Source organism: Scylla paramamosain, chromosome 19 (genome assembly GCF_035594125.1).
Source record: "Scylla paramamosain isolate STU-SP2022 chromosome 19, ASM3559412v1, whole genome shotgun sequence".
Taxonomy (NCBI): Eukaryota; Metazoa; Arthropoda; class Malacostraca; order Decapoda; family Portunidae; genus Scylla; species Scylla paramamosain.
In genome coordinates this window covers 22016784-22034004 of record NC_087169.1, presented here as the reverse complement: position 1 = coordinate 22034004, position 17221 = coordinate 22016784, and the positions used below count along the sequence as shown (strand labels likewise).

Below are 17221 nucleotides of genomic sequence, written 5' to 3'. Positions count from 1 at the left end.
TGTCCTCCCAGCATTCAAGTGTTCTAATGTGTCGTTTCTCAGGCTGATAGATAAACTAGTCTAGGTTCTTTCATCTTTATGCAAGGGCTTCACCTCCCACGTGTAAACAAGGGCACGGCACCTCAAGACTCTCCACTCGCCTTCCGCTCAGTTATACAAAAAAAGAAAGACCGAGTTTGACGAAAATAGCGTTACAAAATTCTCCACTCGCGTTTCATTCAAACATTAGAAGAAAATAAAAAAAATAAGACCGCGTTACAAAAATTCGCGTAATAGGAAACAACGTACGTAAAAGAAAACGTTGTTCCAAAAATAATGCATTTATTAAAGTGATGCATTCACCATATTTTTGTTTCGTTTTATATTGAGAAACTGGGTATTACTGATATTCGTCTCCAGTTATTTTTTGGGGGGTCGGTTAATGTACGGTTTAGTTTAATTATGGTTAGGATTGGTCAGGATAGGTTAGTTAAGTTAGGAGGGGTTATGAGTGCAGTTAGGAAAAGTTGAGTTGGGTTAGATGTGTTTAGTTAAGTTGGAACAAGATGGATCAATTTAAGTTGGATGAAGTTATGGTATGTTAAGCTAGATAAGATAGATTTATATGTTTTGGTCGAATTAAGCTAGATTATATCAAATACTCTAACTTAACCTAATTTAATCCAGCATAACTCACCACAAAAATAACTAGGGTAACTTATCTTTATGATCCACACTAGCATTACAAAAATCATAAATCAGGTCAGTAGCACACACAGTACGCAAACAAATACATTCACACATTCTATTCTACTAGTCTCTCTTATCTGTTATACGTATACGCGCTCAACACTGAGATAAAATATTTCACAACTAACACGAATTCCATCACAATTAGCACACGTGGTGGTTTATATATGTAGCTTGCAAAGGCACGTTTTCTAATACACTTCAATCTCATAATAGACGATTATCAAAGGCCTTAAGAGATTATTAGTCCAGTTTTTATGGATGTTTTCTCTCCTTGATGCACAGTTCTTGTTAAACGAAAACATAATTGAAAACCTCGCAAAATAGTTCATTATTTCACAACAGATGATTTTCAAAGGTCACAGAGAGTATTAGACCATTTTTCATTTTTTTTTTCTTTCCCTGGTGATGCAGTCCTCGTTAAACTGAGTAAAATCACGAAAACACGCTCGAGAAATCCGTAATAACTTCCACTAGAGTTTGTCGCACGTTAAAACTTTAAAAGATTAGACAAATTTGTGGATATGGGCGACAGGTGGAAATAAGTAGATATGTTTCGTAAATAGACTGCCACGTGTAGGTCTGAAGGCTTCCTGCAGCTTCCCTTGTGTTCTTATGTTCGTAAGGCCTTAAAACATTTCAGAATTCGGACCTCTAAAGTTTACAAGGTACGTCTCATAATGGGACTGCCACGTGTAGGTCTGAAGGCTTCCTGCAGCTTCCCTTGTGTTCTTATGTTCGTAAGGCCCCAACACATTATTTCAGAATCTGGACCTCTAAAGTTAACAATCTCAGACCAACAATGGAATGGAATGGAATGTCACTGAAAAGTCACTCTAACCGAGATTCTACGAGTTAATGGTGATGGGATAGGAACTCATGATGTAGGGGTGGATGTGACGGGGGGAGGCAACGAGGAAGTGGATGTATTGAGGCCCGGAGGCTGAAGGTCCCTGTGTATGTGCAGGCGATACAGTAACGTCTCCAGTACCCACATCATGCGAGGGTCAATGTTGTGGAAGGAGATGATGTGGCGGCTACAGCAATCTGGCCCCTGGGAGGACACGAGGAGGCTTGTCAAACTACCGCTACTGTTACTGCTAATACTACAAGACTGCAAAACCTCGAACTTGTCAGTGTTACTACAAGACTGCAACCTCACAGAATCCATCAAAATACAGACAAGCTTAATTTCACTGCTACTACTATTACTACCACCACCACTACTACCTACCACAGTGTGTGGGTGCCAGATGTAGTGCCAGTACCAGTGCAGCCTGTTGATGAGAGGCTGCTTGAAGAACAAAGACTGCGGGCCGTGGGAGAAGAATCTAGAGCGTCCCATCTCGTCCAGACTGTCCCCCGCCGCCACCCCGACGCTCTCCAAACACTGGCCTGGGGGAGAAAACGGGAGGATGGTGAAGAAAACGTGGAGAGAAAGAGATTAAGACGAGTTCATGTATACATAAGTGGATCCGTTTTATTCATTAGCAGATTTTCCTTGTAACGTCATTCACTCACCTATTATCATTAGCTAACTCCCCGCCACTCCCCTTTCTTTCTACATCTACATCATCTCAGTACCTCCTTCCTCTTTTCATCACTACTACCTATTCTTCCCCATGTACTGTTCTCCCCATCTTCAGTCATCGCAGCATCTTCAACTTAACCATCCCTTCTACATAATCATTTATCTCATAACCTCCTCCCTCTTCTCCCTTCTACATATTCTTCTCCATCTATCTCCCTCCTTCACTACCCTCATCACTTACCCAGCTGCAGATCCTCGGAGCCTTTCGCGGACCTGGTGGCGCACTTAGCCTGGTCAGTGATTGCCAGGGCTTCCGTCACGAACCTGCGCAGGGCCTCTCGACTCAGCACGTACCCACCGCCGCCCGACATGTACCCCTGCAACGCGAGACGGTGGGAGCGTGAGAGGGAGAGAGGGAGGGGTCTGCTGTACCGTGAAGACATTGCCACGCTTTATTATGGGTCACGGGGGAGAGAGGGAGAGAGGTGGGAGGGAGAAGGGAGAGACGGGAGTGGGAGGGAGGAAGGGGAGAGAGAGAGAGAATGGGCGTGAGGCAATAAGGGATGTAGCTGGACAGTTGCGTAATAAAGGTCACAAGAAGATAGTGAAGAAGAAAAAGAAGAAGAAGAAGAAGAAGAAGAAGAAGAAGAAGAAGAAGAAGAAGAAGAAGAAGAAGAAGGAGAAGAAGAAGAAGAAGAAAGAAGAAGAAGACGGTGGTCAAGAACAACAATACCAACAAGCAAACAAACGAACAAACAAGCAAACGAACAATCTCTCTCTCTCTCTCTCTCTCACCTGTTTCACAAAACGCCGAAACTTGACTCCATAATACACAGGCAGGTTCGGATCACGTTCTTGGAGGAAGTAGCGAAGATTCTCGATGATAACATAGGTATCATCATCAGCCTTCAGGTACCAGTGATAATCCGGGTAGTTTTCATGCAGGTAAGTTAGTCCAGCTTTCGTTTTCGCCCACAGGTACCCATAGCCCTCAGGTACATCCAACACGTCTGGCTTAAGGCTTGTATCATTTGCTGTACTGTAGGGTGAGGATGAGATTGTGTATTTTTGTCTACTGATTGCGGTAGCAGGTTTGTGTCCATAGGATTCCTCGTTGCAATGATTGTCACTCTGTCACCGTCTCTTTGTGTGTGTGTGTGTGTGTGTGCGTGCATCTGGTATGTGTTTATCTTTGAATGTGTTTCTTGTCTGTGTGAGTGCGTGTGTGTGAGAGAGAGAGACACGTTCTTGCATACTAGACTAGTTGAGATGTCATTTCCTTAGGTGTGTGTGCATGTGTGCGTATGTGATCTCTTTATGTTTATTTTTGTCTATCTGTCTGTGAATTACTTGTCCATCTATCTTAAGTCTCCCTCACTTATCATTACCTATTCCAGTCCACCTTTCCTTATCTCCAACCATCCGTCCATCAATGGCTCTCGTGTGCTTATCTGTCTGTCCGTCTCTCCACCTGTCATCTAAGCATCCATCTGTCATTCCCTACTCCAGTCTATCTTTCCTTATCTCCAACTATTTGTCTATCTTGTGTGTGTGTGTGTGTGTGTGTGTGTGTGTGTGTGTGTGTGTGTGTGTGTGTGTGTGTGTGTGTGTGTGTGTGTGTGTGTCTATCGCCATGTTTCTATTACAAGCAGGTAAGGTTGTCTATGTTTTAGTTCTAATTTTGTTATTCATCACTTACAGTTAAATATTATCAACGTGTAGTAAAATTCCTATATATTTTACTACTACTACTACTACTACTACTACTACTACTACTGCTACTGCACACCTACCTGAAGAAGACGAGGCGGTCACATCTCTGCCCCCAGGTGTTCTTCACGTGGACGGCGGTGCGGTGAGTGCTTGGCCCCACCAGGACGTAGCACAGCACACGGGGAGACTCGGGAGCCTCTCCTGATGTAAAGAAAATCTCACGTTAGTAGGTCGTCCACTCACACCAGGACACTGCAAGACACTAATTAATCTATCAACGCTCCTGGTATACAAAAAGGATCTCACGTCAATTATTCGCTCACTCACACAAGGAAACCGTAAGAGAAGTCTACACCACCTAATCTTTTGACGGGAATCTTGGTTACTTGTCATATTCGCATAAAAAAAACTCAATTACTTGCTCACTTACACCAGGAAACTTTTTAGGAGGAATCAGCAGCACCTAATCATCATCAGAATCTTGGTAACGTCTCAAACTGATGTAAAAAGCAAAGAATTTCACGTTTACTAACAGTCCAGGTGTTTTGAGAAGCTGTGTATGTCTAACCACGCGCCAGTGTGACTCACGAGTTACAGTCACACACACACACACACACACACACACACACTTGTCATGCCTCTGCTATGACTACAGCTCGCTCATACTTCATTGTGTGGTGAGCTTACCGAGTTGCAGCAATGGTGGTAGTTGTGGTAGTATCTGCTGCCTGTCAAGTGTTTCCTGCACGCGTCCAGTCTCTCCCTGCATCACATCCTGTAGATCAGACGCTGGGTTATAGTTCATAGGCAAGTAGTAGTAGTAGTAGTAGTAGTAGTAGTAGTAGTAGTTTAGAATATTCAGTTCCTCTTAACAGTGTCGAGTACTCCTGATAACACACTTTACCTGGATACCCGCCTCCCAAGGGCCAGGGGCAGGCGGTGAGTTGAGAGAGAGCGGCAAAGAGGCACTGAATAGCAAATTGAAGACAGCCCCGATGGCGAACCCGAGGAGGAAGGTCGCAACAGTACGAACACAGGATATCAGCAGCACGCGCCTGCCCATGACGCTACACCCTGCCGCTCCTGAGAAGACGAGTCACGAGTGTTACGGCGCCTTAAAGCAATCATTCAATTAATCAAGGAGTCACGAAGGAATGAAGGCACGGCAGAAGATTCGGGCACTAATGGACAGACTTCTTGCAGTGCTTCACGTGAGTCTGGCGCGTGTGTGTGATTCACCGTCACTTTGATTGACTTTTAGTCTGCTGGAGAGTGACAGATTAGTCCGGCACGCGTCAGCCTAAAGGCCGTATTCAGAAACGCTTTGCTCTCTCACCTTCACTACTTTCAAAAGGCTTTACTTGAAGTGACAAGGGTTTTAACTGTGTTTTTACGGTTCTAGTGACACATTAACAAGATTTCTACATTATTAATAAGAGAAACACTCGTGAGAACCCGGCTAATCATCTAAGAGGCCTTTGAAAATAGTCGTGTTGAAAGAACACTGTTTCTGAGCACTGGCCTAACACATGAAGAGGCACACACTTGTAAGATCTTAACTAATCAGCGGCTAACGTTCACTGATGTCAATGCACACCACACGCATACACATACAAAGACACACCTGTACACTAGCAGTAAACTTTATACACCTGCACCGCACACAGATGTTTTCTCGCTACACCAACATGTCGTGGCGCCCCGCACACACCTGTATACTAAACTACTCACTAGCTCAGAAGGCAAGGGTTTGGTCCAGAGGAATGCCGTTAAACAGATCCCATTCAGCAAGGTGATAAACCAGCTCCAGCGCCGTTAGAAGTAGCTCGCGGCAACTCCAGCGCGCCACTGCACAGCTCTGTCATGGGCGGTGGAGGGAAGGGTGACGCCGGGGCGAGCCGCGAACCTCTACGCACGTCGCTTCCCATTCCCTCAACACTTCCTGCTTGTGATGATAATACCCTTGTGTAAAATGTATACTCCGCGCCTCACGTCACTAGTTATCGTACAGTTATGGTTATTGCCAGCCAGAGACGCTCAACGGTACCGCCTCTCATACCTGTTCATTAGGCTGTTGGGTAATGGCAAGACTATTCTGCCCAGCCCACTCCCGCCCTTCCTTGCCCACCCCGCTGTTATAATAAAATGTTACCTCCACCCACACACGCACACACTTATACAACATTCCCAAGTTTTACAAGTCTTGACACTTTCAGACAAACGAGAAGTAAATAAGAGGCAATTATTCTTTTTAACTCAATGTTTATTTTGTGTTCTGATACTGTGTTAATGCTATAAAACACTTGCTTTCATATACATGCTCCATTCAATCCCTTTTTTATCCTTCCACACGATTATCTCTTGTATTTATAAATGTTTCGTCCTCTTCCCTCACATTCTTTTAATAGGCTCCAATAGACGTCACTTAAGTTTTCAAGTGTGTTTTCATGATTCTAAGGTTTAACAAAGATTCTTTATCATTTATCAGGAAAAGACTCATGAAAAGTAACACATCACCTCTACGACCTTTAGAAAATTGTCCTGGTGAAAGACAAAAGCGTTTAAGGATACACGAGGCTATACGAGCGAGAACAATGAGAACTGAGAACCCGGGAACTGTCATGCTTGAGAAAGCTTCACCTTACTGCGGGTTCTGAGCTTCGCTAAACTTCATGTCAAACTTCACACGTCCCTGAAACCTACAGATCTCCGGAATGTTTTTAAGTGTGACTGTGTGAGGAGCATTAAGGGTGTGGTGGATTTTCTTTGACACGCCTTTATGAATGTGTAATGAAAGCGTGATTGACTGGTCCGTATTACGAAACGCTTTGCTCTTTCACCATGACTATCTTCAAAGGCCACAAAGATGATCTGTTGGGTTTTCAAAGCTGTTTCTCATGTTGACAATGTAAAAAAAAAAAAAACTTGTTAATCTCTCACTACAACCCTAAAAGCTCATTTAAAAACCCGTGTAACTCTAATTTTATCTTCCTCTTCCTTCTCGCCACTCTAGAGAGAGAGAGAGAGAGAGAGAGCATCACCAAACATCACCACGTAACTTATCCAATACAAGCCCAGCGGATTTAATGAGTCTAACACAAAATATTCCATCACTAGCAGCCGTGTCTCGTGCCCGTGGGAACATCCTGTGGGCGCTGCAGCAGGTGGGCGCCATGTGAGGGAAGGAGGTTTGGGAAATGTAAACAAAAACAGAAAATGTAAACAGGGTTGGGGAACATTCATAAGCAAGCGAGAAACGTGACACGCCCGGTCTTCTCAAATATTGTAAGCCTTGTAACGATTTGAAGTAAGCCGGGAATACCTTCAGAGTCAGTTCTGACCTTGACTTATAGGTTTTACTCATTCAGTACTAAAAGTAAATTGTTAAAACACATGTATAAAGAATAAAAACCTCTAAAAAGCTTACACTATTAGTCAGAATAGAACGAAGATATATTAATTTAACGGTAATTTAAAGTTTAACAAGGATTCTGCATCATCAATGAAAAAAAAAAACCTATCCTTTGAATCTAATTAATCATCTCTGTGGCCTCTGAAAATAACCTAAACAGAAGACAGCATTTAGAAATACCAGGATAGCACGTTCCCGATCTATTACAAGCCTGAGTTGAGGCGCCAATCTCATGCGTATGGTTGTCTTGCCACGCTCAAGTCTTGTTAGGAAGTAAAGACCCCAAGAATACTGTCTCTCAAGAGTACACAACGCTCCCTTGCTGCATTTGTCACCGTATTAAGATAAAGTGCCCGTGATGAATGCAATCTAGATCTGTCTCCTTACATGCTGCAGCTCCTGTGTTCAAAGTAGGGACAAGATTTATATTCAGAGAGTAAGGAATTATATTATAAAACATTCCGACACACACACACACACACACACACACACATTACCTATTCTGAAACACTTTTGCGTCACAGCTCCATTACTTTCCAAAGGCTCTAAAGTGACACGGGTTTATAAGAATTAACATGATTTCTACATTATTAACAGATCAAACATTCTTGAGAATACGGCTAAGTATCCATGTGGCCTTGGTAAACAATCGCGGAGAGAGAGAGAGAGAGAGAGAGAGAGAGAGAGCAGTGTTTCAGAATACAAGCCTCAAACCTACCTCGCTAGTATTGCCTTCAGCCAGCTTGCGCATGGCCGAGGCGAGGGGGTCGGAGAAAGCATGCCTCGAGATCCTTCATCTCAGCTCAGGAGGATGCGTACTGCCGCTGCACTATCAATCACGGTGGTGGTGAGCGCCAGGCTCACCAGGATGCAAGTACACTAGGGAGCAGATGATGAATGCTGTCTCTGTTGATTCTGTGGAAAAAAAAGCACTGTTGCTCAACGCTATGGGAAATTAATAAGACTTTCTATGCTATGGAAAATAAGACTTTCTCAACATTATGGGAAATAAATAAGAATTTTCAACGCTATAGGAAATAAAAAAAAAAAGGCTACAACGCTATGGGATCACACTCACAATACTACGTGATGTTTATAGTTCTAGTGACAGATCAACATTTCTGCATTGTAGCCAGGAGAAACACTTTTGAGAACCCGGGTAATCATCTCTGTGGCCTTGGAAAATAGTTGTGGTGAGAGAGTGACCACTACGCTATACACTCAACACTTACAAAGGCAAGTATTCAGATATGCTTTGTTCTCTCACCAAGGCGATTTTCGAAGCCCTAGATGATGATTAGCCGGGTTCACAAGAGTGTCTGCCCTGTTAATAATGTAGAAATCTTGCTAATCTGTCACTAGCACCGTAAAAGAAAAAGAAAAAGAAAAAAATCAAGAAAATCCCGTGTGTAACCAACTAGACTTGGCTTTGGAAGATAGTGGAGGTGCGGTGTATAAGTGTGTATCTCCGTACTGCCCTTCCGCTCTTCCTTATCAGGCTACAACAACAACAACAACAACAACAACAACAACAACAATAATAATAATAATAATAATAATAATAATAATAATAATAATAATACCACTACACAAGCAAGGTAACAAAAATTCACGACCAATATACAAATACATATACTTTATTGATCCACAAAAGTATATTTAATTATATATTTACTTATTTTATGACTAGAACTTATGATTAGAACTAGACTAGAAGCATGTGAGGCAACTGTGTCAATGAGGACCTTTGTCAACCTGTATTAGATGTGCACTTGACTGACTTAAACTGACTGACAAAACCCTGCTTATAAATTAATCTTTTTTCCTTTTTTATTCCATTACTGTAACTTTTCAAGACTAGAACATACAAGATGAGTAAATCTTTATCTACCTTAATTAGATTTGCACCTGATTGACTTAAACCCCTGGTGATAATTCTTTTTCCCTTTTTCCTCCACCACCAGTCTTACCTTCACAACTTTAAGGACAGATTCAAGTTGTTCATTTGTTTCTGAAGTTCTGATCTCCAGTGTTCCTCATTTTTGACTATTGAATAGGTTCAGAAATCCTTTGAGAGAAATAAGGTGTTTGATCCTTCTCCTCAGGGATATTAAGTGTTGCATTCTTCCTTGGAGTTTAAAAATCCTCTTCACCAGCTGTGTTTATATCCTCAGGAACAGATGTGTTGGTCAGTGTGAGGCCAGAAAGACTCAAATCCTCACAGTCACTTAAGTCAATCTCACTCCCACCAGGCAACTCCTCCACTTCCCCATCCTCCTCCTCCCTTGCTCGTTCTTTCTGGCGACTCTTTCTCTTGGTCCAGGAGGTGTGCGAGTGCTGCAGGTGCTCACTGATGGATACAGAGGAGGAGGATGAGGGTGTGGTGGCTCTTCCTCGCACCCGACCTTGCAGCCACGCACTCAGATTCCTCATTTTCTCATCATCCGTCTCACTCACCTCACTGCCTTGTACTCCCAGTGGTTCCTTTCTAGGTGACCTGCTCTTCTTTGGGGATTTGCTTCTCTGAGGTAACTGGCGTCTTTGTACCAGATGGGGTTTCCTTGGTGACTGGCTTGGGAGTGATTGGCTTGATGGGGACTGGCTATCTGATGAATCTTCATACTCTGATGTGTGTTGGTATGATAGTTCTTGAGCTATCTGGTTTGGTGATAGATGTTCATGATGCAGATGACTTGAGGGACTTTGCTGGGGTACCTGTCCTTGTTTAGGGATCTGACTCTTAGGTGACTGGTCTGCATGAGGTGACTGACAGGTGATGGGTGACTGACTTGCTACTGATCCTTGAGTTTTTGATTCTGAAAGATGTGTTTCTTCCATGGATTTTTCTCCTTCTTGGTGCCAATTGCCTTCCATGAGTCCTTGTAGAGTGTGGATCTCCATGACTTTGTTTGTGAATGAAAGCTCCTCAGACAGTGCTTCTCTCTCAAGCTCTTCATCTCCTTTCACAGACAGGCTTCTCTTTCCAACTATTCCATTAGTGTGTTCATCAGTCTTCTCATTATTCCACTCATCATTAATTCCTTCACTTTTGTCAGCCCTCAATTCCATACTCACTGCAACAGAATCAGCACTGGATGGAATGATTAATTCTTGTTCCTTTGCATTCTTTTTCAGTTCACCAAGATCCCAATGAGTATCATCATTAACTTGTATTCTCTTCTGTTTCTCCTTCTCCTTCTCCTTCAATGGACTTGAATAGGAAGGCACAGAATCACTACCTTTGTTGCTTAGATTTTCACTGTTATGCTTACTTTTCTTCATCTTAGGAGTCATTTCCTCATCCATTTCTTTATCTGGCATTGTTCCCTCACCTCCATCTTCCTTGCTTTCCAGTTGGGCCTGTGTGGATGAAGAGGTGTTTCTAGGGTGATTAGATCCCATGATTTCTGAAGTAACTCCTGTGTCATTCTTCTCTTGTCTTTCACTCTCAGATGTGTGGCCTTGACTCACAAAATTCTGCTCAGGACTTACAATATTCAAGGTCTCTTTTTTCCTTCTATCTGACAGTTCTGGTTCACTTACATTACCTCCATACTTGCTGTCACTGGGATGAGATACAGGGATGGGGTGGCTGTCAGAGGAGGAAGGCTGATGAATGACTACAGGGATAGGTATTGTGGATGGTGGGAGGGAGGATAAGATTCCTGAAAGAAGGGTGCTGGCTGGGTGAGTTTGGGTCCTGCTTGGTTCAACAGGTGGGTGATGAGGTGGACTGACACTGCCGGATGATGATGACTGTGGGGCTTCCCTGAAATGGAAAAAAAGTAATGACCAAAATCTATAAATTAGGAAAACACCAGTTAAAAAGATTAGATATAGGAATTATGTCATGTATAAAATAAATATAAAAAAGCTGTAGATGAAGCACAATAAATAAATGGATGAAGACCACCTGTTTTTCTCCCCTACAGGCAACACAATGCAAAAGAAATAAAATAAGTAGATCAAATACATACATCACTCAATAATGGGGATAGCTAAGACAAGGCACACTCATACTCACTCACACCACTCTCTTAGCCCCTTGGCTCCTGACAGTGAAGAGATAGTACTCCTAAATAGATAAATGAATAAATAAATAAAAAAATAGCAAAATACATCAGTAAATATATAACTAACCTAATCAAACTAAACCAAACTTAACCAAACAGATGCTAACAACATACACAGACTCACCCAGAATCCTGCATCAAAGAGAGGAAGATGTGGAACTTAAGGAAACACTCTTCAATGTGGGAGACAGTGGTCTCATCCAGCGTGTGGAGGCCATGCAACTGTGTCTGGATGCGGGACAGCTTACGCTCTAACTTCTTCCTCTGCTCACGTTCCTTCTGGTATTTCTTCTTGTACAGCTGTAGTTTCTTCCTGAGGGTTGGAAAATTTATTCTTTGTCATCAATAACCTTATTTTAACCCCCATCCTTCTCTATCCTTATCATTGCTCTAGTTCTCTCTCTTCTCACTGCTTATACTAACAGGGGGTACAAGAAAACCAGAAGGATAGTTACACAGAACAGAAATAACATATACACAGGAGAGGATAAAGCTGCCAGATTAAGATGGTTCTCTTCCTCATTATGTTAATACTGATTCAGACTCTACATAGGAAAGCTACAGTAAATCATCTGTCTTGGCCTCTGATCCTTATACAAAAATTTCAAACAGATGCCTTAATACCTCATCTTCTTCTCGGTCACATCTGCCTCAGGAACAGACTCTTTGGAGGGCAGTGTGGCTTCACCAGCACTCTCCCACTCCCTGCTGCACTCCTTCACCATGGCACCTGGCGTAAGTCCCTCTCTGGAAATTAACCAAAAAGTGTCACATTAACACTGGGCATAAGAAAAGTGGTACCAGAAATAAGCATACAATAAATTTCTATAGAACAACAGACTGCCTCACTCTGAATGATACATCACAACAGAATTATTTACACACCTGAATATCAACTGACATCAATTCTACAAGTTATTTTCATTATGATAAAACTCAAAGAAGGAAATATCAAGGAACAATGCAGCTAAAAACACAAACAGAATAAAAAACAAGTTACTTTCATCAAGATAAAACTCATAAAGAAAGATACTGAGGAGCGACTCAGCTAAACACACAACCACAAAACATCAGCACTTGATACCTTCTCTCATACAGCCTGTGCTCCACCCTCCAGGGCACCCCCAGCTGGGATGGAGGTGTGGGCTTTCTGCTACGGGGTGCATGAGGGACCTGCTTGCCCCTCCTGGCCCTCATGACCCTTCCACTGCCCCTGTACCCTGGTGTGCTTCCTTTCTGATCCAACACAGCCTCCTCTTTCTCCTCCACTTCTGAGGTCCTGAGCAAACTGTACTGTGTGTTGGGGGAAGGTACACAGAAAGCATTAGTTACATTTGGTATAAAGTATTGTGCACTGCAACGTCAATAGTCTTGAGCCTGTGTATCCATCTAAAGACACTAAAGAAAACTTAAGAGAATTGAGCATTACAACTCCTGTTACTGATATGACATGACAATTTCTTCCACACTCATTCAAAAGGACAAAGAAAACTACTACACCAAACTGACATATCTGGAGACAATATCAAAGAACTAAACCTCCTATTAAACTCTTTGATAATACTTAATTTCTGCCACACTCATTCAACGGGACAAAAAAAATATTACACCAAACTGACACATCCCTGGAAACTCCCTAATATCATTCAATTTTCCAATTACTAACCTGAGAGCCGGCCTCTGAGCATCGCCCCTGCAGGAGACTGGCCAGCTGCCCCACCACAGCATCTGGCAGGAAGGGGTTATTCCTCAGGTCCACCACCTCCAGTGTCTGATTGGCATGCAGCAGAGCCCGGACTGAGGCACCGCCCTCCGTTCCAACACCACAGTGCTGCAGGTCCAACGCTAATGGAAATAGTTTTCTGTTGGAAATTCATACTATTTGCTGTTCCTTAAGATCCACATATATCACTGCTAACACAGACAGGTTTTTGTTGCTCACTTTAACACAAACATTTCTTTTCTTGCTCCTCAGACTTATACTGTTTGCTGTTCATTTTGATTCACACATATCACCAGCAGTTCTTTGATACTCAGACTTATATCACTTGCTACCCCTTAAGATTCATAAGTGTGACTGCAGTAGAAACTGCACTGTGATTACTTGTGACAAAACACCATTTGTAATACTTATCTTTATATGTAACAGAGGCTGGTTGAGAGCTTAAAAACTATTAAAAAGAGAAATTTAATATAGATACAGTAATAGTCGTAAATCAAGTAGTCTTGACTCACTTCTGTGTTTTGCATTTTCCTCTGTCCTCTGACCACTGAATTTTACAAAACCTGACAATTAACAAATACTCAGCATACCAGAGGACTTCAGTTAGAAACAAAACTCTAAACACAGCGAAGGGGAGTGAAGCACATTACTCAGCTTTGAACCAGCCGATCACATTGCGCCACTCACCTTTGATCCACAGGTCCTCAGTGAGAGCCTCAGTGATGGCAGCCACGCCCTGGTCCCCGACTGCTGGGTTGCTGTTGAGAGTAAGACGACGCAGCCCCTTCATGCCATCCAGGTGGGGCTGTCTCTGCCTGAGGGTGTCCTGCCACATCGCACTGTCCCTGTTCAGTCTCTGGTGCTGCAAGAAGAGACATGGCAAGGTATCAGGTGGTGAAGCCTTCTAGATACTGCTGTTCCTCATTCCCTATTCCCTGTCCTGTGTGATTCTACTTATAATTCTAAACTGGTATAAGAAATGCATGAAAAATGGAAAAACTGATGAACTATTTTGACAGCACAGAAAAGTGTTAATCCTCAGATAAAAAGAAGTCACACACACACACACACACATAGTTTCATCACTCAAGCTTATACCAAGTTAGAGTTTTCCAAATAGCACCTTTATCAGACATGCGACAGCAGTGGCACCTCTCTCTGCCACCCCACAGTTGATCAGCGATAGGTGGGTGATGCTGGGCACATTCTTGACTGCCTGACACACACTCTCCGTTCCAGAGTCCCCCAGACCACAGTTCCTCATGACCAGAGTCTTCACAGTACGGGCCTTTCTCAGTCCCTGAAACAGAATGGACAAACAGCTGATGGACAAATGGGTAATAGCAAATGGAGCTAAATTTTTCTTATGTAAGAGAGGTGCTGGCCAAGGACAACAAAATACACATAAAAAAAAAGGCTCACTGACGTGCCAGTCCCTAAAACAGAGCCAAAAGTTTAAAAATTTACAGTACTGAAAAAGTAAATCTTGTAACTGATATCATGACTATGTTTAAATCTAGACGACATGTTGGTCTACCAGCTTTGTGTTCCTGAGGTAGCACAGCTCAGTACCTCACCTCACACAGCAGCTTAAGGGTCCTGCCTCTGAGCCTCACACCGTCCAGGCTGAGTGAGGAGAGGGTGAGGGAGACCACCACACACACCCCCACACCCTCCACTGCACGCTCCACCACCCTTGCCATCATTGGAGACACTGGGAGAGAGAAATTAATGTTGAGCACCATACCAAAATTAGTAGTGAGTTGATGTCTTTCTCTGACAAATACTAAATTATTTAATAACTAGGAAGTCTTAATCATTACCAATATACGTAGTAATAATTAGACTCTTCAGGGACCGGCACCTCAGTGGGCCTTTTTTTTTCTTCCTTACTGTTGCCTTATCCCTCTAACATAAACACAAAAGAAAAGAAGCAATAGGCAAGTTACTATCAGCAAACACACACCCTCACTACACACCTTCCTTGGCTGTTGGCACAATAACCCTGAGAGAAGAAGGCGAGACTTTGTTTTTGAGAGTGTGGCACAACGCTTCCAGGTGGTCCAAGTCAACAGTGTCCAGGTGGAGGTCCAGGCTTCCCTGAGAGAGCTGGTGGGTGAAGTGCGGCAGAGGGTACGTGCCGAACAACTCACATGACAGCCGGTAGTGGCGGGTCAGCGTCTCTCCGAGCAGCTCTGGTTTCCCCGCCATCCCGGCCTGTGATGAAAATAAGGGGACCCTCAAATTATGCCAGAGATTTGTTCTTGCATACACCATAAACTATTTTTCAGCATAGGTCAGAACCAGCCTAAGTAAGCACCTACAGTATGTCACTCATCTTTGGTCTACACACTGCTGGAAATACTCTGCAAATCCTTCATCTCCCCTTCCATGATTAGTGAGGCAAAATTAGTCAAATTACATATTATCTGAAACACAAACCGTGGAAATATTCCTCAAATCATTCATCTATACTTCCCTGCAACATTTAATGAGGCAAAACTAGTCAAACTGCATATTCTTTGATACATAAATATCAAACACTTCCAATCCTTCATCTACCATTCCCTACAGGGCTTAAAGAGACAAAACTAGCTATATTAGTCACAGACACTCAAACACTGTATAAACTTTAGCTTGAGTGCTATTTAACATACAGTCGGTGCCTCTTATGCCCCTCCAAGCAGTGGCTCCACTAGATAAGTTAATCAGGTGAGTTATATTCCATACATTCCTATAACCTCACTGGTTCCATCTTCGCAAGGATGGACCTCCTGATTAGTGTTAGTGTGCATATGCTTCTCCAGCTGAAAGTACATTGTTCCTGCATCCCCAAACTTGTGCATGGGAAGAATGACAGAAAGTTGGGCGATTATGAAAATAACCTTGGTATTAAACAATAGGAAAGAAATAAACACGCAAATTCTGTATAAAACCACATTTTTATCCTATACCCTAACTGCTAGCTTTCATTCCCTAGCCTCAAGTATTGTGGGAGGAAGAGAAAAATGGAAATAATCTATAAAACTCCTTGAAACCACATATTCACCCTATAATCTTACCGGCGGCTCTCAGATCAAGGCAAGGGGGGGGCGGCACACACTCCACGCAGAGTCCACACTCCGCCACACTCATCCTTGCTCAGCTAAACATCGTGGAATGCGGGTGCGACACAGCCTCCCTCGGCTCTCACCTGAGTCGCTTCCCTGTAATTTATGGATAAAACCAATAAAATACGATAAAATAAGCTTAATGATATACCTATACATGTACTAAATGATACTTCAGACACAGAGACAAGGCATGGTAAATACTGTCAAGCATAAGTACAGCACTTCATGGTTGTTAGAGGTTGTTTGGGGTTTCCGCATCACTGAACAGTCACTTCCCACTAGAATGAGTATTTAACGCACGAAAATCACTCCATTCCTTCCTCTCTGCCTTACCCACGCTTACCAGACTGCACTCAGCCTTGCAACTGTCTTTGGTGCATTTGTTAGTGCAGTTAGCGGTGCAACATTAAGCGTATTTTATTGATTTTATTGATAAATTACTCTGGAGGCGTCAGATGGAGCAGGCAACGAAGGTATAGGTAATCCATTCCTTCTCTTCTGCACTACCCACACTCATCAGCCAGTACTCAACCTTCCAACTATGTCAGGGGAGTCTGTTAGTGCAGGTATAGACGTGCGGGTATACAGTGGGTATTAAACTTATTTTAGTGGTTTTAGCCATGTATAGGACCGGATGCCAAGGCGTCATATTCCACGATGGTGCTGAGCTAGGCAAGCAAGGATGAGTTTGATGGTGTGTGAAGTATGTGTGAGTTGTATATTGGCTCCCTTGCCTTGATTTGAGGGCTGTAGTAAGGATGTAGGGCAAATGTGAGGTTTCATATGATGCAGGGAGGTGTGGCTCTCTGCGGCGAACACCCCAGACATTTTCAAAGGCCACATAGGTTATTAGTGGGTTGTCATGGGTATATTTTTAACTCGTGACAAAGAATCAATATCAAATCATCAGTGGATTCATGAAAGCAT

At 43.0% G+C, this 17221-nt stretch overlaps 2 protein-coding genes across 5 annotated transcripts; both read right to left on the bottom strand.

Annotated features, from left to right (window-relative positions):
* Nucleotides 1-61: 61 nt before the first annotated feature.
* On the bottom strand, nt 62-9483 carry LOC135109996 (glycoprotein-N-acetylgalactosamine 3-beta-galactosyltransferase 1-like). 4 transcript variants are annotated; one of them, XM_064021980.1, is made up of 9 exons: nt 9356-9483; nt 8104-8300; nt 4878-5056; nt 4661-4748; nt 4054-4174; nt 3056-3299; nt 2502-2637; nt 1964-2124; nt 62-1783 (listed from the first exon to the last, which is right to left on the bottom strand). In XM_064021980.1, the coding sequence occupies exons 3-9, from the start codon at nt 5034-5036 to the stop codon at nt 1607-1609; spliced, it is 1086 nt and encodes a 361-aa protein (XP_063878050.1). In that variant the 5' UTR covers nt 5037-5056; nt 8104-8300; nt 9356-9483; the 3' UTR covers nt 62-1606. The 4 variants fall into 4 exon arrangements, with proteins under 4 accessions (XP_063878050.1, XP_063878051.1, XP_063878047.1 ...); XM_064021981.1 differs by lacking the exon at nt 4878-5056; XM_064021977.1 differs by lacking the exons at nt 8104-8300; nt 9356-9483 and adding an exon at nt 5705-6100.
* Nucleotides 9007-16759, bottom strand: LOC135109992 (centrosomal protein of 78 kDa-like). Its single transcript, XM_064021966.1, has 11 exons — nt 16517-16759; nt 16244-16387; nt 15161-15398; nt 14759-14895; nt 14305-14481; nt 13869-14043; nt 13125-13303; nt 12543-12751; nt 12083-12205; nt 11583-11771; nt 9007-11154 (listed from the first exon to the last, which is right to left on the bottom strand). The coding sequence occupies exons 3-11, from the start codon at nt 15390-15392 to the stop codon at nt 9522-9524; spliced, it is 3054 nt and encodes a 1017-aa protein (XP_063878036.1). The 5' UTR covers nt 15393-15398; nt 16244-16387; nt 16517-16759; the 3' UTR covers nt 9007-9521.
* Nucleotides 16760-17221: the final 462 nt, after the last annotated feature.

Excerpts from the sequence above, each read along its gene's own strand:
- LOC135109992 (XM_064021966.1), bottom strand. The coding sequence starts at position 15,392 with ATGGCGGGGAAACCAGAGCTGCTCGGAGAGACGCTGACCCGCCACTAC. Across the intron at positions 14,044-14,304 it reads CTGTCGCATGTCTGATAAAG|CACCAGAGACTGAACAGGGA; the intron begins GTGCTATTTGGA and ends CTCTTCTTGCAG. Across the intron at positions 11,772-12,082 it reads GTGACCGAGAAGAAGATGAG|GAAGAAACTACAGCTGTACA; the intron begins GTATTAAGGCAT and ends TCCAACCCTCAG.
- LOC135109996 (XM_064021980.1), bottom strand. The coding sequence starts at position 5,036 with ATGGGCAGGCGCGTGCTGCTGATATCCTGTGTTCGTACTGTTGCGACC. Across the intron at positions 2,125-2,501 it reads CTCCGAGGATCTGCAGCTGG|GCCAGTGTTTGGAGAGCGTC; the intron begins GTAAGTGATGAG and ends TTTCTCCCCCAG. Across the intron at positions 1,784-1,963 it reads TCTGGCACCCACACACTGTG|GGGCCAGATTGCTGTAGCCG; the intron begins GTAGGTAGTAGT and ends GTGTCCTCCCAG.